At 45.6% G+C, this 22,839-nt stretch overlaps 1 protein-coding gene across 1 annotated transcript in view; it reads left to right on the top strand.

Annotated features, from left to right (window-relative positions):
* Positions 1-4,320, top strand: part of DENND6A (DENN domain containing 6A) — a 40,184-nt gene extending 35,864 nt beyond the window's left edge. The window contains exons 18-20 of the mRNA XM_065407859.1: positions 2,301-2,403; positions 2,866-2,940; positions 4,087-4,320. Coding sequence (XP_065263931.1) covers positions 2,301-2,403; positions 2,866-2,940; positions 4,087-4,218 — 310 coding nt within the window. The 3' untranslated portion in view covers positions 4,219-4,320. The remainder of the gene's footprint in view (positions 1-2,300; positions 2,404-2,865; positions 2,941-4,086) is intronic.
* The last annotated feature ends 18,519 nt before the right edge of the window (positions 4,321-22,839 follow it).

Genomic DNA, 22,839 nt, shown 5'->3' with positions numbered 1-22,839 from the left:
AGTGAAGTGGCAAAATTTGCAAATGATACAAAACTAAGACCGTTAAGTCCCAAGCAGACTGTGAAGAGCTATAAAAGGATCTCACAAAACTTGGTGACTGGGCAACAAAATGGCAGATGAAATTCAGTGCTGATAAATGCAAAGCAATGCACATTGGAAAGCATAATTCCAACTATACGTATAAAATGATGGGATCTAAGTTAGCTGTTACCACTCAAGAAAGAGATCTTGGAGTCATTGTGGATAGTTCTCTGAAAACATCCACTCAATGTGCAGCAGCAGTCAAAAAAGTGAACAGACTGTTGGGAATCATTAAGAAAGGGATAGATAATAAGACAGAAAATATCATATTGTCTCTATGTAAATCCATAGTATGCCCACATCTTGAACGCTGTATGCAGATGTGATCGCCCCATCTCAAAAAAAGATATATTGGAATTGGAAAAGATTCAGAAAAGGGCAACAAAAGTGATTAGGGGTATGGAATGGCTGCCATATGAGGAGAGATTAATACTGGGACTTTTCAGCTTGGAAAAGAGACCTCAAAGGGGAGATATGATAGAGGTCTATAAAATCATGACTGGTGTGGAGAAAGTAAACAAGGAAGTGTTATTTACTCCTCCTCCTAACACAAGAACTAGGGGTCACCAAATGAAATTAATAGGCAGCAGATTTAAAACAGAGTATTTTTTCACACAATGCACAGTCAACCTGTGGAACTCCTTGACAGAGGATGTTGTAAAGGTCAAGACTATAACAGGGTTCAAAAAAGAACTAGATAAATTCATGGAGGATAAGTCCATCAGTGGCTATTAGCCAGGATGGGCGAGGATGGTGTCCCTAGCCTCTGTTTGCCAGAAGCTGGGAATGGGTGACGGGATGGATCACTTGATGGTTACCTGTTTTGTTCATTCCCTCTGGGGCACCTGGCATTGGCCACTGTCGGAAGACAGGATACTGGTCTAGATGGACCTTTGGGCTGACCCAGTATGGCCGTTCTTATGTACAGCGATAGGCTCTTAAAAAATGCTTCTGTCTTTCAAAATGCAATTGGTAAGATCATCTTCCTGGCTTATGTTCCTGACCACATCATAGTTTTCTTTGAGTTCTTCCTCTAGTGCCCCAAGACATTACTTTTTGTCTTAACCCTGTAAGGCTCTTCACAACTTAGCCTCACCCTCTCTGTCTGACCTAGGATCATACTGTACCGTTGAGCCCTGCCTCTGCCTTCACTCTGCCAAAATTCTTAGCTTTTACTGCCCTTCTGACAACTTTTTCATTTAAGCATCTTTGCCGCACCACCCCTTATACATTTTTTTTAAAATCTCTACTATAATTGTTACAGCTAGTACCTTTATCTTCTTTCACATGCCCCCTTAACACTCACCTCTGCTGTGACGCCTCCAAAACCCTGCTTGCTGATCATGGATAGGCAGATGTTTTTCCTACTCCCATACATTTAGACTTGGCCAGTCCTCACTGTACCTTTATCCTAATTTTAAAAAGAAAGGAACTAACCAAGCTGTGTTAATCCTCCTCCATGTTTATTTTCCTTGTATGTTATATCTCCATTTTTCTATCCTTTGGGAAGTCCTCCAGGACAGGTTTTGTCTCTAACATATGTTTCCACAGCACCCGGCATAATCAGGTCCTGGTCCTGATGGTGGCCTTTGGGTGATACCATAATATAAATCTTTACAAATAATCTGTATAAACAGGAATAGATGGCTATATAGTACTCGTATACCTATCCATATGGGAAGTAAGAATCCCAAGGTCAAAGAAGCTGTGTTATATTAACCCCTAAACTCATGAAGATCTAGCAAGAGCGATAATCATCATGAAACCCTTTAGTTCTCAATCACCTTTCCTTTCATTAGAACGGAAACTATTAGCCAAAGCATAATGGCAGGGGACATCAAATTGTTTTTGATAATCAACATTTCAAATAAAATGACAAGTCATTTAAATACAAGCATCTTTGTGCCTGAAGACTTCATAAGGATTTCAGAGCATAAGGCTTTTTGGTGTTTTTTTGAAGGGACACAGAAACCTGTTTCAGATTAGTGACGTTTATTAATCAGTGTTCCACTACATAACTTTCCTTCCCAAGCAGAATTAATAATTTTTCTGAAAGATTAAAACCTTCTAATTGATATTTATATCCTCCTCCTCCCCACAACAAAACTACTATACAATCTTGTGAAGTTGTGTAAGAGACTTGATGATGGAGGAAAAAGAAAGAATTGAATTGAGAATGTAATTTAAAATATAAATTTATTTGCACTGTTTTATTAAAGACACTTCTTGAAATCTCCAAACTTCAATGGCTGGTTCAGGACCCGGCGGAAGGAAATGACACAGAAGTTGGAGGCCCTCCATTTAGAAGCGCTCTGTAATGAGGTAAGAAAAATATGATTTTTTGCTCTTAGTGATTTATAACACTTTTTTTTTTTTTTTTTTTTTTACATCAAAACTTTGCTCCATGTTTCAGAAGTGTTCTCTCCTCGCCACCTGTCAACTGTAATAGTTAAAAAGATTGAGACACTTGTCAGAACCTTTTATTTCAACTAAAAACATAAAAATAAAAAAAGTTAAATTGCAGTTTGAAACACTTACCAAAAAAAAAAATCTCTGCAGCATTTGGAAACTAAAGGGTGTGCTAATGCTGGAGAGCTGGAAAATGAAATTGACCAGCCTGTGTTTGTCTTAAGATGACAAATGCATAACTAGTGAGAAGTAGTATATTGCAGTAATGTTCTAAATATACTAGAAGTTTTTCAAAAGTAAATTAATGGTATTGTTGAAAGTACTGTGTGTTTATGTATGTAAATATTTCAGCATTATGAATTTTTATCCTGAAAGGACTTGCTTTTCTGGAGTCAGAAACATACTGAAGTAGAAACAGTGGATCTTGTCTTAAAGTTAAAGAATAAACTGGTATGTAACTATAGTAAGTACAGATGAAATTTGTCACTTCATATTGTAGAGTGAGTGTGTTTTACATCTACTTCAAATTGAACTGAATGTTCCTCACAAGATTTTGATAGCTCAGAAGATTGATGGTGATCATCCAGTCACTGATTCAAATATGGATGGCCCAGTTCAGCAGTAACCAAAAGGCTGGTGGCTGAACAGCACTTAGATGGTTTAATTGATTGTTTCAGTCCTGTGCCTAGCTGACATCTCAAAACTCACTTTAACAGGACCCATGGCTTCCTGAGTGTCCCACTCATGGCCAGAGGTTGCTCTCCAGCGCCTTGCCTCTGTTTCCCTCTCTTCAGGGCCCCTGAAAAAACTGCACACAGGCTTTCCTCTGGGTTTACATCACCCCTGCCTAGTGCTGGGTTAATAACAGAAACAGTTCAAAACAATCTTCAGGATCCCAAAATACAATCCATCACCACAACCCAAAAGTTAATACTTAGCTCTGGCATCTTCTGTCACAGCCAGAGCTCTTCTTCTGTCCCAGTCTGTTGTCCCATCTCTTCCAAGCTGGAGCTCAGCCTTCTGGCACTGATCTCTAAGCCCATACCCAATCAGTGGAGTCCCATTTCCGACTCACTGGTCTCTGGCCTCCAAACTCTCCTGATGTCAGCATCTTTCCAGCAGGAGCCTTTCTCACGCCCTGCAGTGGCCTGGGATTTCTGCTGCTCTTTATAGAAAAATCACCTGATCTCGCTTGTGGCTCATTCAGTAATCAGTGTTGGCTAGCCCCAGGCCCTCCATACCTTAAGGGACAAGCCACCCAGTTACACTTACTGATGTTGGCAATCTAAGTAGAGATGCCAAAATTAAGGGCTCAGTCCTGCTCCCATTGAAGCCAATGAGTGTTTTGCCATTGACTCCAATAGGAGCAAGACTGAGTCCTAAATGAACCTGGAAACCAAATTTCCCTTGGAAGTCTGTCCAAATCAAGGTTGAAATAAGCTGGTGGTATTGAGGGGAAGCTTGCATTCCCACTGTCCACGTAGCTGTTCATTAGATGGAGGATTTCAGATCCATTAGTCTGATTTCTTTTATGAACATTAAATTCACTTGCAGTTTTTTTTATTTGAAAAATGTGTTTAATTGTGCCTCCTATAGTTCCAGGCTGACAGAGAACATCTACCCATGAAACCTGACACTATGGAAAAGCTACAGATGCACATTGATGCAATTATACTAGCACTCCCAGATGACTTACAGGATATTCTGCTTAAAACTGGTACAACATGATTTCTATTAGGATTTTTATGCCACAAACAAACAACATATTTCAAAGCTTCACAGAAGAGACTGGCAGAGATGAATGGACTGGAGCTGTGAATGGTATACTAACACTTGACATTAGTAATAGTGGAAAAACAATTTTTAGCTTTTCTTTTAAAATAGAAACCTACAGGGGTTCCACTTAAATACTGATGGAACTAAAGAATTTCTTTGTTCATTATGTTTAAAACCAAGTGCTCTTATGAAAAACCTGTGGGCATATGAAATTATGAAACATGCAGGACCACAATGCAATGCTGGCATTGCAGAATGTTTTTTTAAATTGGTGCTGCTGTGCGCATTCATGTTAACTCAGGGGGAAGCAACATTCACATTGGCTTTGTAAAGAGACTATCCCATTTAAGGTAATATCTAATTGCTTTTAATGCCTTCTTTCTTTAGATATTTTTAATCTGATGTTAAAAACTAACTGCCATGCTATTGTGACTTGGATGAAGTACATAATAGTTGAGGAATTTTGTTGGCAAATCATTGCTTGCAAATTTTATGATTTATAGAACTGCTATTAGCAGAGACAAGTGAAAGCATTAAATAGGTCATTAATCTTGTTTTACTTTTTTTTTTCCCAATGATTATATTACATCTGCCTCTGGACAGAAAAGAAGGCATCTGTTAAATATATCCTAAGAAAGAGAAACTGGTATATTTTCCTTTAACTTTGTCCATTTAAGGTCAGATAATGGGTAATTGTCTTCACACGCCTTAATTAATGCTAACCCCAGATTAGTTGTATTTTTATCATTGAACAATTAAAATGATTTTAAAGCTGAACTGCTGAAATTCAGGATTTAAGTTTCCATTAATCAGGCTTAACTATATAGTCTTCATCACAAAATGTACAGTGTTGCTTACTAAATATACCAAGTTTAATGTTACTGTTGCTCATCCTGTAATAGATGTCAGTCGTGCTAGATGGCACAGAATCCACTGTAGTTGAGGATCATTGTAGTAGTAATCTTAAAGTGCGCTTCTCTCTCCTGCCAGGAAATGATTGTGTTAGACTGTTTTTTAGGAGGAGGAAATGGGGCAGGAGAGAGAAGACTATATTACTTTCAGCTGAAGGAATCTTGTGGATTGTAGAGACTATATCCAGAAGGAGTTGCAGCACAGTGAAGCTACTTAAAATACATGCATACAGTAAACATGCATAAATAACCATTTTTCATTCTATATTAAGCAACAAGAATTTGTTGCCACTAGATCACCTTAAACCAAGAAAACTAAGACTGGTATAAGAAGTGCACATTTGCTCTGCATGCAAAGAGTGACTTTGAGGATCCATTCCAAGCAGGATAAGCTGAAGCCATGATGTACAAATAAATACAGTACATACTTTATACTCTTAGATGACAAGTGGTTCACAATTATCAAAAGATTCTGCTTAACGTACTTTGGGTAGAATAAGAAGTCTTGTAACGTTGCAATCCTGCTATGGAAAAAATGCCTTTGTATGATAAATATTTCATACTATCTTTCTAAAAATGTCTTATTTAGGTATAAACTGTCACATTGTTATTTTTAAGAAAATATGTATTTTAATACTCTTACAGTTTATATAACATTATTCATGAACAGAAGTTAGTTTAACTAATTGTATCAAGACTGTCATTTAAATTATACCACTATGGCATTAATTAATCTCTAACTTGCAATTTGTTTTGCACAGCTGATAACTAGCATTTCTAACCCTGAAACTGAAAAGTGGCCATTACTCTGGTAAATTATCTTTAAATATTTAACTGAAGCACTGTATGATATCTTGGAACCGTGTAAACTGGCATCAATTATGTCAGCCTATTACCACTTGACTGAAAATATGTATTTTTGTAAAAGGAAATAAATGTCAATCTTTTGGAATGTTTATTTAGGTTACTTGTTCAGCAAATCAAATGTCCAAATTATCTCCTGCACTGAGGAACTGTTGAAGCTTTTCAGCAGCCTACAGAGACTGTTCCTTATTTGCCCCTCTGCCAGAACCCTCATCATTTGTCTCACTACAACAGCAGGGAAGACACCTCCTCCTCCCCCCCCCCGCCCCACCACCACACACACACTCAGCAGCAACCACCACTGGACTCCAAGGAGAATGAGGGTGTGTGATTGGGAGAAGACTCCAGGGGGATGGAGAGTAGATGAGAAAGGAAGGGGAAAACTCTGGATAAGGGAAGCAAAGAGAGGAAGGAAGGTGATGCAGTATAAGGAAATAAGTGGTGAAATAACAGTGAGTGGGGGGGGCCAAGACGTATTGGAGGGACAGACAAGGGAAGAAGTCCTAAGGAGAAAGAGAGGGGGGAAAAAAGGAGCAGGAAAGAAGGGCAATGACCTCACAGAAGAAAGGTGAGATGATGCCAAATGCTTCTGCCTACTTTTTGCCCTCTGAAAATGCCTGGGGGAATTGAGACAATCTGTTTGGGCCTTCTGCAAGCTAACAAATAGAAGCATCAGTGACAGATATGGAGCTGCCCTGTGACAATTTATGAATACTGTATGTTGGCCTGGTTCCTGGGATGCTTACAGTATGAATGTATTGCTTTTAGTGTAATAGGAGACTGTCTGGAAAAACAAGCAGGAAAGAAAAGAATGGCCCAATATAGCCACCTCTAAGCAAACAGTTAAAAGTTGTTAAGGGACAACACAAGAACTATTAGTTTTGATGATTTTGCCTCCATCTCCAGCCAACCTATAATAGTGGTTTTGACCAGGACAGGAAAAGGCCCACAAATACAAAAGATCAAAGGAACTCTGGGAGGATTAAAAGGGGCACGCTCAAAAGAGAGGCAGCAGCAGTTCAGGGGAAACAGACAGAGATACACAGTCCACACTGGGGATGTATGGAGAAGTTACACCTGCCTGGGTTAGCATCAGGAGATGGTAAGATTTTTTTAGATAAGATAGACATACATGTAGATTGTTTATCTTAAAATCCTTTTTCTCTAAAAGCTTTGTTGTTACTGCTAAAATAAACAAAACTTTGATTTTAAGGCTGTTTTGTCACTATATGCCACTGGTCACAAACTCCTGAAGGGAAGAACCACAGGTCCCTGAACTCAGTTGGGCCTATAGGATAACAACAGTTGATACACAGGATACTGTACCCCAGGGCCCAGTCTAAGAGTGGGAGAGTTGTGCAATCCCACCTTGTGATAGGTAAAGGTACAAGGCTTAGGCCTGGTCTACACTATGATTTTAATTCGAATTTAGCAGCGTTAAATCGAATTAACCCTGCACCCGTCCACACAACGAAGCCATTTATTTCGAAATAAAGGGCTCTTAAAATCGATTTCTGTACTCCTCCCCGACGAGCAGAGTAGCACCAAAATCGATATTGTTATTTCGAATTAGGGTTAGTGTGGCCGCAATTCGATGGTATTGGCCTCCGGGAGCTGTCCCAGAGTGCACCATTGTGACCGCTCTGGACAGCAATCTGAACTCGGATGCACTGGCCAGGTAGACAGGAAAAGCCCCACGAACATTTGAATTTCATTTCCTGTTTGCCCAGCGTGGAGAGCACAGGTGACCACAGATAGCTCAGCTCATCAGCACAGGTAACCATGCAGGCCGATAATCGAAAAAGAGCACCAGCATGGACCGTATGGATCTGATCGCTATATGGGGAGAGGATTCAGTGCTAGCAGAACTTCGTTCGAAAAGACGAAATGCCAAAACTTTTGAAAAAATCTCCAAGGGCATGATGGAGAGAGGCCACAATAGGGACTCAGATCAGTGCCGCGTGAAAGTCAAGGAGCTCAGACAAGCCTATCAAAAAACAAAGGAGGCAAACGGTCGCTCCGGGTCAGAGCCGCGGACATGCCGCTTCTACGCCGAGCTGCATGCAGTTCTAGGGGGGGCCGCCACCACTACCCCACCTCTGACCGTGGATTCCGAGGCGGGGATAATCTCATCAGCTACACCTGAGGATTCTGCGGACGGGGAAGAGGAGGAGGAGGAGGAGGACGAGCTTGCGGAGAGCACCCAGCACTCCGTTCTCCCCAACAGCCAGGATCTTTTTCTCAGCCTGACTGAAGTACCCTCCCAACCCTCCCAAGCCAGTATCCAAGACCATGACCCCATGGAAGGGACCTCAGGTGAGTTTACCTTTTAAAATATAAAACTTGTTTTAAAAGCAAGCGTTTTTTAATGATTACTTTGCCCTGAGGACTTGGGATGCATTCGCGGCCAGTACAGCTACTGGAAAAGTCTGTTAACGTGTCTGGGGATGGAGCGGAAATCCTCCAGGGACATCTCCATGAAGCTCTCCTGGAGGTACTCCAAAAGCCTTGCCACAAGGTTTCTGGGCAGTGCAGCCTTATTCCGTCCTCCATGGTAGGACACTTGACCACGCCATGCTTGCAGCAAGTAATCTGGTATCATTGCCTGACAAAACCTGGCAGCGTATGGTCCCGGTGTTTGCTGGCATTCAAGCAATATCCGTTCTTTATCTCGCTGTGTAATCCTCAGGAGAGTGATATCGCTCATGGTAACCTGGTTGAAATACGGGAATTTAATTAAGGGGACAGAGGTGGCCATTCCTACTGGGCTGTTTGCCTGTGGCTGAAAAGAAATCCTTCCCTGCAGTTAGCCAAGCGCAGGGTGGGGGGAATTGGCCCTGAGCTTTTCGCGTTTGGCTAGCAGGGATCTTCCCTGTTACCAGCCACGCGGTGGGGGGAGGGGTACAGCGATCATCCCAGATAATTCATGGCGGGAGGGGGGAGGCGGGGGGGTTAGTTTGGTTTCTGCAGGGATCTTCTGAGATACCTGCCACGCGGTGGGGGGAGGGATAAAGCGATCATCCCAGAGAATTGGATGGGGGGGGGTAGTTTGTTTTCTGCTGCTGAAGGTTAACAGGAAAACCGCAGCAGTCAACGGGCTTTGCTTGGTATGTGGGAAAGGAGGGCGCAGAAGCCGAAAGACAATGGCTTACCATAGCTGCATGCAAGCTGAATTCTGTTGCCTGGACCTGCGTCTGTGATCTCTAACACCAAAGCCACAGGCACTCAATAAGATGGAAAATGCGACCTTGTACTGAAATCACATGTGCTATGTAATGTGAATAGTGTTGTTCACCGTGAAAGAGTATAAGCATTGTTCTGTAAAATGTATTATTTTTTACCTTTGACGAATAATCAAGCTTTATTGAGCTTTTAAGTAGCAGCAAGAAGTTACCTTTGACTTCTCTCCTTTTTTTCAACCCTCCCTCCAGCAGCTGCAAATTTTTCAAGCCTCCCTCCTCCGTCCCGAAGGCTATCTCAGATAAGGCGGCGTAGAAAGAGGACGCGAGACGAGATGTTCACGGAAATAATGGAATGCACCCGCAAAGAAAGAGCTCATTTGAATGAGTGGAAGGACACGGTAGCTAAATTTAGGAAAGATGCCAGTGAACGTGAGGTCATGAGGGACGCTCGAGATGAGAGGTGGCAGGCTGCAATGCTGGGGCTGCTGCGTGATCAAACGGACATGCTCCGGCGTCTGGTGGAGCTTCAGGAACGGCAGCAGGATAACAGTCTGCCGCTGCAGCCGCTGTATAACCTCCCTCCCCCCTCACCATGTTCCATATCCTCCTCACCCAGACGTGTAAGAACGCGGGGGGGGAGGCTCCGTGCACCCTCCCACTCCACCCCAGTGGACAGCCCAAGCAAAAGGCTGTCATTATATTGAATTTTTTCAGTGGCCTTTTACTTCCCTCCTATCCTCCTCCCAAACCTCACCCAGATTACCTTGTCGGTTCTCTCCCTATGTTTATAATCACTTAATAAAGAATACATGATTTTTAAACGATAGTGACTTTATTTCCTTTGAAAGCAAGCTGGGGGAACGGGGAGGGTGGGTTCCTTACAGAGAATGAGTCAATAAAGGGGGCGGGTTTTCATGAAGGAGAAACAAACAGAAATTTCACACTGTAGCCTGGCCACTCATGAAACTGGTTTTCAAAGCTTCTCTGATGCACAGCGCTTCCTGGTGTGCTCTTCTAATCGCCCTGGTGTCTGGCTGCGCGTAATCAGCAGCCAGGCGATTTGCCTCAGCCTCCCACCCTGCCATAAAGGTCTCCCCCTTACTTTCACAGAGATTGTGAAGCACACAGCAAGCAGAAGTAACAATGGGGAGATTGGTTTGGCTGAGGTCTGAGCGAGTCAGTAGCGATCGCCAACGACCTTTTAAACGGCCAAATGCACATTCTACCACCATTCTGCACTTGCTCAGCCTGTAGTTGAACAGCTCCTGACTCCTGTCCAGGCTGCCTGTGTATGGCTTCATGAGCCATGGCATTAAGGGGTAGGCTGGGTCCCCAAGAATAACTATTGGCATTTCAACATCCCCAACGGTTATTTTCTGGTCCGGGAAGTAAGTCCCTTGCTGCAGCCCTTTAAACAGAGTAGTGTTCCTGAAGACGCGAGCATCATGAACCCTTCCCGGCCAGCCCACATTGATGTTGGTGAAACGTCCCTTGTGATCCACAAGTCCTTGCAGCAGCATTGAAAAGTACCCCTTGCGGTTTATGTACTGGGTACCCTGGTGCTCCGGTGCCAAGATAGGGATGTGGGTTCCATCTATCGCCCCACCACAGTTAGGGAATCCCATTGCAGCAAAGCCATCCACTATGACCTGCACATTTCCCAGAGTCACTACCTTTCGTAGCAGCACCTCAGTGATTGCTTTGGCTACTTGCATCACAGCAGCCCCCACAGTAGATTTGCCCACTCCAAATTGATTCCCGACTGACCGGTAGCTGTCTGGCGTTGCAAGCTTCCACAGGGCTATCGCCACTCGCTTCTCAACTGTGAGGGCTGCTCTCATCTTGGTATTCTGGCGCTTCAGGGCAGGGGAAAGCAAGTCACAAAGTTCCAAGAAAGTGCCCTTACGCATGCGAAAGTTTCGCAGCCACTGGGAATCGTCCCACACCTGCAACACTATGCGGTCCCACCAGTCTGTGCTTGTTTCCCGGGCCCAGAATCGGCGTTCCACGGCTATAACCTGCCCCATTAACAGCATGATCTCCAAAGCACCGGGTCCCGCGGTTCGATAGAATTCCATGTCCATATCCTCATCACTCTCGCCGCCGCGCTGCCGTAGCCTACTCCTCGCCGGCTGGTTTTGCAGGTTCTGGTTCAGCATAAACTGCACGATAACGCGTGAGGTGTTTACAATGTTCATGACTGCTGTCTTGAGCTGAGCAGGCTCCATGCTTGCCGTGGTATGTCGTCTGCACTGTTCACCCAGGAAAAAGGCGCAAAACGGTTGTCTGACGTTGCTTCCCTGGAGAGGGGGGAGGATATACCCAGAACCACCCGCGACAATGTTTTGGCCCCATCAGGCATTGGGATCTCAACCCAGAATTCCAATGGGCGGAGGAGACTGCGGGAACTATGGGATAGCTACCCACAGTGCAACGCTCCAGAAATCGACGCTAGCCCCGGTACATGGACGCACACCACCGAATTAATGTGCTTAGTGTGGCCGCATACATTTGACTTTATACAATCTGTTTCCAAAATTCGAATTATATAAATTCGGATTAATCCCGTAGTGTAGACATACCCTTAATGCCTGCAGGGGTGCACTCAGACCTGAAAGGAGACAGAGGTGCAGCTAGCTTTTTAACCATGACAGCAGCTATGGTCTGATCAGAAGAGAATGGACAAAGGAAGGTGTGAGTGTAACAGTTCTGTATGGTTCTGCTGTGCAACCCCATCTCTACCAGTTTTGAGACCCTGACCATTGATGATGTTGTGTATTCAGATTTAATAAGTCATGAAGTCAAATAACTAACTCAGTTGAAGTTTTATTTAAGTAAAACAATCAAGCAATACTTATTACAGCACTATGCAGAATACAGAAAACAAAACGTATACCAAATCTGAGACTGGAGAAGTGAGGTAGTGTACTTGAGTTCACTTATGACTAACTCCTCAAAACTCACCTCTTATATACTGCTCAAAACAAAGAAAAATCCTTTATTATGCTTGATCGTATTTTGATTCAATAAGCCAGTAATATTTATAACCAATTTATCACTGTCAGGACCATTTGTAACCACAATAAGCTCTTAATACTTAGACATTAAGCTATACATTAATATTGTGCTGATACATTGATTATAGAATACACCTGCTATACCACGTGTCCTTTATCCATTTTGTAAAACAGTTACAGAACATTTATGAGCATCACTTATCAATTACACTGTTTTGTCCATTACAACATACATCTATAATAACAAGCATCTCTTTATAGACTGTGTTCACAGAAAATAAAATGAACTATTGACTGTGGACTTCTACATTTCATGGTATATGATTTACATAATTGATAAGCTAAAGACATCTGTCCAACCAGCCAATATTTTATCAATTACAAAACACATCTATAATCAAGTCATTATGATAGAAATCATCTGTTAAAGTAATTCCTGATAATCATCGAACGATGCTTTAAGCTTATCTTATTAATTGCAGAAAACATCTGCCTCATATAGGTTACAAGTGGTTCCTTTCTGGACTTTTCTTTAAGGGTCAAGGGTTGATTACAAAAGACACACAATCCATTATTTAACAACACACTAAAGTCTAGCTAAAATTCAGAATTATCGATAATGCACTAGGGCAGGGGTTCTCAAACTGGGGGTCGGGACCCCTCAGGGGGTCGCAAAGTTATTAGATGGGGGGTCATGAGCTGTCAGCCTCCACCCCAAACCCCGCTTGCCTCCAGCATTTATAATGGTGTTAAATATATTAAAAAGTGCTTTCAGTGTATAAGGGGGGTTGCACTCAGAGGCTTGGTATGTGAAAGGGGTCACTAGTACAAAAGTCTGAGAACCCCTGCACTAGGGTCAGCTAAAGTTCCAAGTAAAACAGGGATAATAGAGTACAGGCCTACTAGGACAAAGATGTTCATTTATTTAAAACAAAACCCTCTTAACAATGTAGCCAGCACCTTTGGTTAACACAACAGTTTCTGGGATTTCTGGTCAAGAAATTGAGTTTAATACAAAAATAATAAAGGATTAATATTTACAATCCAATATAAACACACAAGCTTGCTTGACACTTTCCCCTTTGATGTTAGTTTCCACCCACCCCACACTCTATTTTGGTAACTAGCAGTGGAAATTATTTCCTTGAATTCCAGTGCTCGGGAATGGGCAAGTCTCTGACTTCTCTGCAAAACTTAGGAGCGTCCCAGCTAGTGCAGGGACATGAGAGCCTTGGGGTCTGAAGAAGAGCAATTTTAGTGTTTCTTTGTTACTGTGCAAGGCATTTAACTCCCCTAAATTTAACTGAGCATAAAGCTTTCATAAGATAAAAACTGAGTGATTTGAACAAGAGATGGCCATGGACTAAAACCTCAGATCTGTGCACTAAAACTCAGGAAATCTGGACCTGGACTTCGTTGGTTACTATCTCTACCTTGAACCAAAGCACCCACAGTACAGACAGCAGCCCACAGCAATAAATTAAAATAGATTTTTTTGGTTACAATTTTAAACTTTGAAAATTTTTTAATTGTTTTAACTTTAAAAAAAATTATTTTACCTTTGTTGTTCAGAGCAGCATGATTTTCCATTTTTGCCATTTATATTTGGACTTTAAGCCATGTCTCCCATTAGCACCTTGAATCACTACTGCTGGAGCATGTTCCTGCTGTCCTTACTCAGGCAATATTTGTATTAACTTGCGAGGTGAAATTTATGTATTGGAATAATTTTAAAATAAACTTTCTTCATTTGGTAACTTCTTGCTGCTACTTAAAAGCTCAATAAAGCTTGATTATTCGTCAAAGGTAAAAAATGTGCAACTACCCTATACTGTTTTTATTAGGGAATATCCACTATAGTTACCCATTAACTGAGCCTGTCATCAGACTGAGGTTCTTGATTTTTATCTGTGATTTTTTACAAAATTATTTTACCCCACAAGGCAGCTGTATACTATTTAAATATTCAAAAATGGTAGCTTTAAAATATTACATAATGGAGGAAATTCCTGGAAGATGAGCTCTAAAACTTAAAGGGTGAAATCCTGGCCCACCTGAAGTCAATGCAAGTTTTGCCTTTGACTTCAGTGGGACCAGTATTTCATCCTAGATTTTCATCCTATTTTAAATATATAACTAACATCCAAACATGGCTAATATCATTTTGCAGTGTATTAACAGGAGTGTCATATGAAAGACACAGGAAGTAATTGTCCTGGTCTGTTCAGTACTGGTGAAACCTCAGTTGAAGCACTGTCTATCTCTGCCCTTCAGGCTGGGTACCATCCCGCTGTGACCCGACTTCCTACCCCACTGTGAGTGCGTGGGTGACTATCTCCCCCCCACCCTCCACTAGGTCTGTGCCTTCTCCCAACCAACTCCCTGCCTTTCTGGGTGGGTATGGGGCTAGTGGAAAACTGAACGGGCTCAAGTGAATGAGCTTTTGGGGAGGGGGGGGACCAAATGTCTCTGAAAGCCTAGCGTGAGCAGATCTATGTCCCAGTTGAGTTGAGTTACGAGTTTTAGGTTTCAAGGATTCCTAGAAGTGAAGTCTTATCCAGGACATAAAACAGCCAGAAGAATGGCTGGCCAGCACAGATGCAGCAGGTGGTGGGGGAATGGGGTCAGAGTATGGGAAAGTGAGGGTGCTCAAAGATGGAATTGAGGGTGATGGGGCAGTGACATTGCTCAGAGGTTGGGGGGAGGAGGTGGGAAGCAAGGGAGTTCCAGGACATGGGCAATTCAGAAGTTCAAAAACACGACAGTCATTTCCCCATGATTTCTCCTTTGTACCTTTAAAAGGCCCAAGGTAGGAGGCTGCATCTGGGATTCAACAAGGAAGGGTTGAGAATGAGCATCTGCATAGTTGTCCTGGAATTTCACTTTAGAAGTTGGGAAGGTGGTCACCCAAGAGACAGGCGAATAAAGGCTGAGCAGAGATACATGAGAAGAAATGGGGGGGGGGGGGACGACACACATGCAGTTGGCAAAATGGCAGGACAACCCTAGAAAATCTGAGTGCAAAGCACAGAGAACCTGGAAAAGGTGAAAAATATGGAAAGAGACCCCATTCCCTTTAGTCCTCTTTGTATGTGGAAAGACCACTGACAACTCAGGAACATTGGAGGAATCCTGACTGGAGATGAGAGAACCTAACACAATTAAGTGGCAACTGGAGGAGCAAGACCCTGGAGTGGGGGAAAGAGTCTGGGAGATCACAGGACTTTGTGGGCATGGGGGGAGTCTGAGAATAAAAGGAGCTCAGAGGATAAGCGATTATGAGACTGGAGGAGAGGAGCAAGGTAGACACAAAATGAAGCAGGGTAGAAAGACGTGTGGGGAGGGAGAGATTCATCAAGACGTAGGAAAAGTGCAGAATAGGCAGGGTTGGCATTAGACTTGCTGGGGCCCAGGGCAGAAACTAAGGAGGGGGCCTCCCACCCTGCCTCCTTTACCTGCTCACACATCTGCAATGTTTCTAAAGCCCAAGCCCTGCCACCTGGGGCTGAAGCTGAAGCCCGAGCCCTGCTATCTGGGGCTGAAGCCAAAGCCTGAGCCCTGCTGCGTGGGGCCCTCTGTGGTGTGGCATCCCAGGTGATTGCCCTGCTTGCTAACCCCCAAACACTGGTGCTGAGATTAGGAAGAGAAAAAGAAATAAAATGATGTGCTATAAACTTACTTTTAAAATTTTGTTCATTTTGAATTTGATTTAATTGTTACTGAAGAGTCAGATGTATTTCATATACCTGCTGAGTAAATGTCTTTGTTATATTACGGTCTTTTTACAACATAAAAAGGGAGCTCTAAGGACATGGACCTGGCTGCTGGGGAATACCTCAGCTGGAGTGTTCCCAGGGTGCCAAAAAGCCAGCGTAAAAGCTCTCACATGTGGTATTGCCTCAATGACTCTTAGAGACTATTGGCAGCCAAGTGTAAATTAGAGCAGTCCTTAGATTTTTCTTATTTGTCTTAGGGCCAAATACCAGAATGGGGGGCACAAAGATAACACAAGGGGATCTTTGTCCCACTCTTTAATCCTGATTAAACAAGTTTGTTGGACCTAAAAATCAGGCCTAAATATGTCATTTTAAATTCACATATACCTCATTCAAAAGCGTTTTCCATATATAGTTCACAAGTCAATACATAACATACGTTCCTTGGCTAAAAGCTGCCCTATACATATCGTTAAGGCTAAGATTTTCTAATGGTTATTTTTAGTAAAAGTCACGGATAGGTCACGGGCAATAAACAAAAATTCACGGAAGCCATGACCTGTCTGTGACTTTTGCAGCTGCGACTCCATGGTTTCCCCTGCCACCATGGTGGCTGGGAGCTGTGGGGTTCCCCCTCTGCCTGCAGCAGCTGGAAGCTGCAGGGGGGCCCCCTCTGCTCATTGCGGCTAGGAGCCGCAGGATGACCATATTTCCCAAAGAGAAAACGGGATACCCCTAGCCGCTCACCCGAGGCATCCCCCTCCCCCCCCCGCCCCGAGGCTGTCGCCCATCACTGAAACCCTGAGAAGGGCCCCCTCAGGAGTCTGTCACCTGTGGCTGGAACCTTGCAGAGGTCTCACAGTCATCTGTCTCTGGAAGTCATGGATTCCGTGACTTCCACGACATCTGTGACATAAACATAGCCTTAGATATTGTGTATTGATATAGTCAAAATATTTCTGCTCTAATTGGGAATAAGGTTTGGTTGGGCAAACAGGGGCAGCTCCAGGCACCAAGCGTGTGCCGGGGGCGGCCTGCTGGTTGCTGTGTGGGCGGCAGTCAGGGAGCCTTCGGCGGCATGCCTGCAGGAGGTCTGCTGGTCCCGTGGCTTCGGCGGCAATTCGGCGGTGGGTACGCCAAAGCCGCAGGACCGGCGGACCTCCCACAGGCATGCCACTGAATCCGCGTTACCAGCGGACCTCCCGCAGGTGCGCCGCCGAAAGCCACCTGACTGCCATGCTTGGGGCGGCAAAATACATAGAGCCGCCCCTGGTTTCTAGTCTAAGGCCTGGTCTACACTACGAGTTTAGGTCGACTTTAGCCGCGTTAAATCGAATTAAGCCTGGACACGTTCACACGACGAAGCCCTTTCTTTCGACTTAAAGGGCCCTTTAAACTGGTTTCTTTACTCCACCTCCGATGAGGGGATTAGCGATAAAATCGGCCTTAGGGGGTCGGAATTGGGGTAGTGTGGACGGAATTCGACGTTATTGGCCTCCGGGAGCTATCCCACAATGCTTCATTGTGACCGCTCTGGACAGCACTCTCAACTCAGATGCACTGGCCAGGTAGACAGGAAAAGCCCCGCGAATGTTTGAATTTCATTTCCTGTTTGCTCAGCGTGGAGAGCACAGGTGACCATGCAGAGCTCATCAGCACAGGTAACCGTGATGGAGTCCCAGGATCGCAAAAGAGCTCCAGCATGGACAGAACGGGAGGTACGGGATCTGCTCGCCATATGGGGAGATGAATCAGTGCTGGCTGAACTCCGAAGCAGTAAACGAAATGGCAAAATATTAGAAAAGGTCTCCAAGGCCATGAAGGACAGAGGCCATAACAGGGACGCACAGCAGTGCCGCGTGAAAATTAAGGAGCTAAGGCAAGCCTACCACAAAGCCAGAGAAGCAAACGGAAGGTCCGGGGCTGAGCCGCAAACATGCCGCTTCTACGCGGAGCTGCATGCCATTCTAGGGGGTGCAGCCACCACTACCCCAACCGTGTGCTATGACTCCCTCACTGGAGAAACACACAGGGAAGAGGGTTCGGAAGAGGAGGATGGAGAAAATGTAGATACCTCACAGCCGCAAGGAAGCGGAGAAACCGGTTTCCCTAACAGCCAGGATATGTTTGTCACCCTGGACCTGGAACCAGTAACCCCCGAACTCACCGAAGACCCTGAGGGCACACAGGGGACCTCTGGTGAGTGTACCTTTGTAAATATTACACATGGTTTAAAAGCAAGCGTGTTTAATGATTAATGATTAATTTGCCCTGGCAATCGCGGCCAGTACAGCTACTGGAAAAGTCTGTTAATGTGTATGGGGATGGAGCGGAAATCCTCCAGGGACATCTCCAGAAAGCTCTCCTTGATGTACTCCCAAAGCCTTTGCAAAAGGTTTCTGGGGAGGGCTGCCTTATCCGTCCGCCATGGTAGGACACTTTACCACGCCAGGCCAGTAGCATGTAGTCTGGAATCATTGCGTAACAAAGCATGGCAGCGTATGGTCCCGGTGTTTGCTGGCATGCAGACAACATCCATTCCTTATCGCTCTTTGTTATCCTCAGGAGAGTGATATAATTCACGGTCACCTGGTTGAAATGGGGCAATTTTATTAAGGGGAAGGGACATTCAGAGGTGCCCGTTCCTGCTCTGCTGAACAGAAATATTCCCCGCTGTTAGCCACGCGGTGGGGGGGGAGGGGTGAAGTGATCATCCCAGAGAATTGGGTGTGTGGGGGAGGGGAGTTAGTTGTGTTTGTGCTGCATGTTAACACTGAAACCGCAGCCCCTCCTTTTACATTGCAAACCCATTTTAAATGGCCAACCCAACGGGTGCTTGGTATGGGAAATGAGAGCACTACTGTTTGAAACCATTCCCACATGTTAAGAAGGTTAAAAAAGCCAAAAGACTGTGTCTTACCATGGCTGCCTGCAAGCTGAAATCTGTGGCCTGGCACTGCGTGAGTGATCTCTCACACCAAACCGGCAGGCCCTCAATATAAGAGGGAAAATGCGACCTTGTAACGAAAGCACATGTGCTGTGTAATGTGAACAGCAAAATTTAACGTGAAAGAGTGTACCCATTGTTCTCTAAAATGTGTCTTTTTTAACCACCTCTCCCTTCTCCTCCACCAGCTGCAAATGTTTCTCCTTCACAGAGGCTAGTGAAGATTAGAAAGAGAAAGCTTAGGACGCGTGATGACATGTTTACAGAACTACAGATGTCCTCCCACGCTGACAGAGCACAGCAGAATGCGTGGAGGCAGTCAATGACTGATTTCAGAAAAGCACAATATGAACGAGAGGAGAGGTGGCGTGCTGAATCGCGGGATGAACAGAGCAAGTTGTGGGCTGAAGATGATAGGTGGCGTCAGCTTGCACACAGAAGGCAAGAGTCGATGCTCCGGCTGCTGGAGCATCAAACTGATATGCTCCAGCGTATGGTTGAGCTGCAGGAAAGGCAGCAGGAGCAGAGACCGCCGCTACAGCCCCTGTGTAACCAACAGCCCTCCTCCCCAAGTTCCATAGCCTCCTCACCCAGACGCCCAAGAACACGGTGGGGGGGACTCCGGCCACCCAGTCACTCCACCCCAGATGACTGCCCTAGCATCAGAAGGCTGGCCTTCAATAAGAGTTAAAGTTTTAAACTGCAGTGTGTCCTTTTCCTTCCCTCCTCCCCCACCCATCCCGGGCTACCATTGCAATTATCCCCCTAGTTGTGTGATGAATTAATAAAGAATGCATGAATGTGAAGTAACAATGACTTTATTGCCTCTGCAAGTGGTGCTCGAAGGGGGGAGGGTAGGGGAGGGTGGGGTGGTTAGTTTACAGGGAAGTAGAGTTAACCGGGTGGGGGGGGGGACGGAGGGTTCATCAAGGAGAAACAAACAGAAGTTTCACACCGTAGCCTGGCCAGTCACAAAACTCGTTTTCAAAGCTTCTCTGATGCGCACCGCGCCCTGCTGTGCTCCTCTAACCGCCCTGGTGTCTGGCTGCGCGTTATCAGCGGCCAGGCGATTTGCCTCAACCTCCCACCCCGCCATAAATGTCTCCCCCTTACTCTCACAGATATTGTGGAGCGCACAGCAAGCAGCAATAACAATGGGGATATTCTTTTCGCTAAGGTCTGAGCGAGTCAGTAAGCTGCGCCAGCACGCTTTTAAACGTCCAAATGCACATTCCACCACCATTCGGCACTTGCTCAGCCTGTAGTTGAACAGCTCCTGACTCCTGTCCAGGCTGCCTGTGTATGGCTTCATGAACCATGGCATTAAGGGGTAGGCTGAGTCCCCAAGAATAACTGTTGGCATTTCAACATTCCCAACGGTTATTTTCTGGTCCGGGAAGAAAGTCCCTTCCTCCAGCTTTCGAAACAGAGCAGAGTGCCTGAAGACGCGAGCATCATGTACCTTTCCCGGCCATCCCACGTTGATGTTGGTGAAACGTCCCTTGTGATCCACCAGGGCTTGCAGCAGCATTGAAAAGTACCCCTTGCGGTTTATGTACTCGGTGGCTTGGTGCTCCGGTGACAAGATAGGGATATGGGTTCCGTCTATGGCCCCACCACAGTTTGGGAATCCCATTGCAGCAAAGCCATCCACTATGGCCTGCACGTTTCCCAGAGTCACTACCCTTGATATCACCAGGTCTTTCATTGAGCTGGCAACTTGGATCACAGCAGCCCCCACAGTAGATTTGCCCACTCCAAATTGATTCCCGACTGACCGGTAGCTGTCTGGCGTTGCAAGCTTCCACAGGGCTATCGCCACTCGCTTCTCAACTGTGAGGGCTGCTCTCATCCTGGTATTCTGGCGCTTCAGGGCAGGGGAAAGCAAGTCACAAAGTTCCATGAAAGTGCCCTTACGCATGCGAAACTTTCGCAGCCACTGGGAATCGTCCCACACCTGCAGCACGATGCGGTCCCATCAGTCTGTGCTTGTTTCCCGGGCCCAGAATCGGCGTTCCATGGCATGAACCTGCCCCAGTAACACCATGATTTCCACATTACTGGGGCCTGTGCCTTGTGAGAGGTCTATGTCCATGTCAATTTCCTCATCACTCTCGTGGCCGCGCTGCAATCGCCTCCTCGGCTGGTCCTGGTTTTGCTTTGGCATGTCCTGGCTCTGCATATACTCCAGGACAATGCGCGTGGTGTTCATAGTGCTCATAATTGCCGCGGTGATCTGAGCGGGCTCCATGATCCCAGTGCTAGCTATGGCGTCTGGTCTGAAAAAAGGCGCGAAACTAGTATCTGACGGACCAGGGGAAGGAGGGAGGGAGGGAGGGAGGGGCGAGTGACGACATGGCGTACAGGTACAGGGAATTAAAATCAACAAAGGTGGCTGTGCATCAGGGAGAAACACAAACAACTGTCACACAGAATGCCCCCCCCCCAAAGATTGAACTCAAAAGCCTGGGTTTAGCAGGCCGTTGATTTGATGGAGGGAGGGGGAAGCAAATGAATACAGAACAAATCTATTTTTTACATCTTAAGACGACGGTGTAGCATGACTGATAGCCCTCGGCATCTTCTGGGTGCTTGGCAGCAAATACTGGGCGCTTGGCAGTTATAGCCACATTTTTCCTGTATGATGACGATGGCCTTCAGGCCTATTGCACGATCTGCTGCTCAGGGAAGACTCTGCTAATGTGCGATGGGCGCTTGGCAGAAAATGGCATACTACGACTGATAGCCATCATCGTCATTGTGAAGGCAGCAGAATATGACTGGGGGGATGGGGGACATACGGAGTTTCAGCCACTGCTGTACGACGATGACGATTACCAGTCGTAATAAACCATCTACTGCCAAAAGGCAAGGGCTGGTGCAATGCAGCCCCACGGCTGCTAGCACCCAGATCACCGCTGAAGGCTATCAGTCATGCTGCACCGTCTACTGCCAAAAGGCAGTTAGCTGCTGCTGCTGTGTAGCAATGCAGTCCCACGTCTGCCGGCACCCAGATGACATATGGTGACGGTGAGCTGAGCTGAGCGGGCTCCATGCTTGCCGTGGTATGTTGTCTGCATGGGTAACCCAGGTAAAAAGGCGCGAATCTATTGTCTGCCGTTGCTCTGACGGAGGGGGAGGGGCCTGACGACATGTACCCAGAACCCCCCGCGACACTGTTTTGCATCATTCGGGCATTAGGATCTCAACCCAGAATTCCAATGGGCGGCGGAGACTGCGGGAACTCTGGGATAGCTACCCATAGTGCAATGCTCCGGAAGTCGACGCTAGCCTCGGTAGTGTGGATGCGGTCCGCCGACTAGAGCACTTAGAGCATTTTTTGTGGGGACACACACAATCGGCTGTATACAACCGATTTCTATAAAACCGGCTTCTATTAATTCGACCTAATTTTGTAGTGTAGACATACCCTAAGTCCTTGCACATTTGCTGCCTTGTGCCCTGGTTTGAGGTGTCCCTCTTCTTCTCAGTAGTGCAACTATTTGGGTGCTGTGTATTAACCTGAGGACAGCAGGATTAGTCTCTGTGAGAGACATGCTGCCAAACCCTTCTCCTCAGAAAGTGGGGGGGGGGCTAGGTTGGGGGGCCATGGGTTAGGCCCACACAACCCCCACTAGGAGAGAGAGTGAGCAGGGCCCCGTACACGCTCTAGAGGTGGCCCTGTATAACCACCGGCTCCCGGGGCCGCAGCCTAGGGCACGGAGACTACAGCCCCCAGCACACAGTGCGGCGCGGAGAAGGACTACAGTTCCCAGCATGCAATGCTCGACTCAGGCCAAGGTTGGCGAGGAGCTGAGGGACCTGGGACTGCATCTCCCATCATGCCCTACGCCAACGAAATGAAGCTATCGATGAGCACCTGTCGCATAGCACGCTGGGAGTTGTAGTCAGTCTATGTTCGGAGGGTTTGTCCGG

The sequence above is a fragment of the Emys orbicularis genome, chromosome 7, assembly GCF_028017835.1.
Source record: "Emys orbicularis isolate rEmyOrb1 chromosome 7, rEmyOrb1.hap1, whole genome shotgun sequence".
NCBI lineage: Eukaryota > Metazoa > Chordata > Testudines > Emydidae > Emys > Emys orbicularis.
Note: the sequence above shows the minus strand (reverse complement) of the source record. Positions and strands in the feature narration are given on the sequence as shown.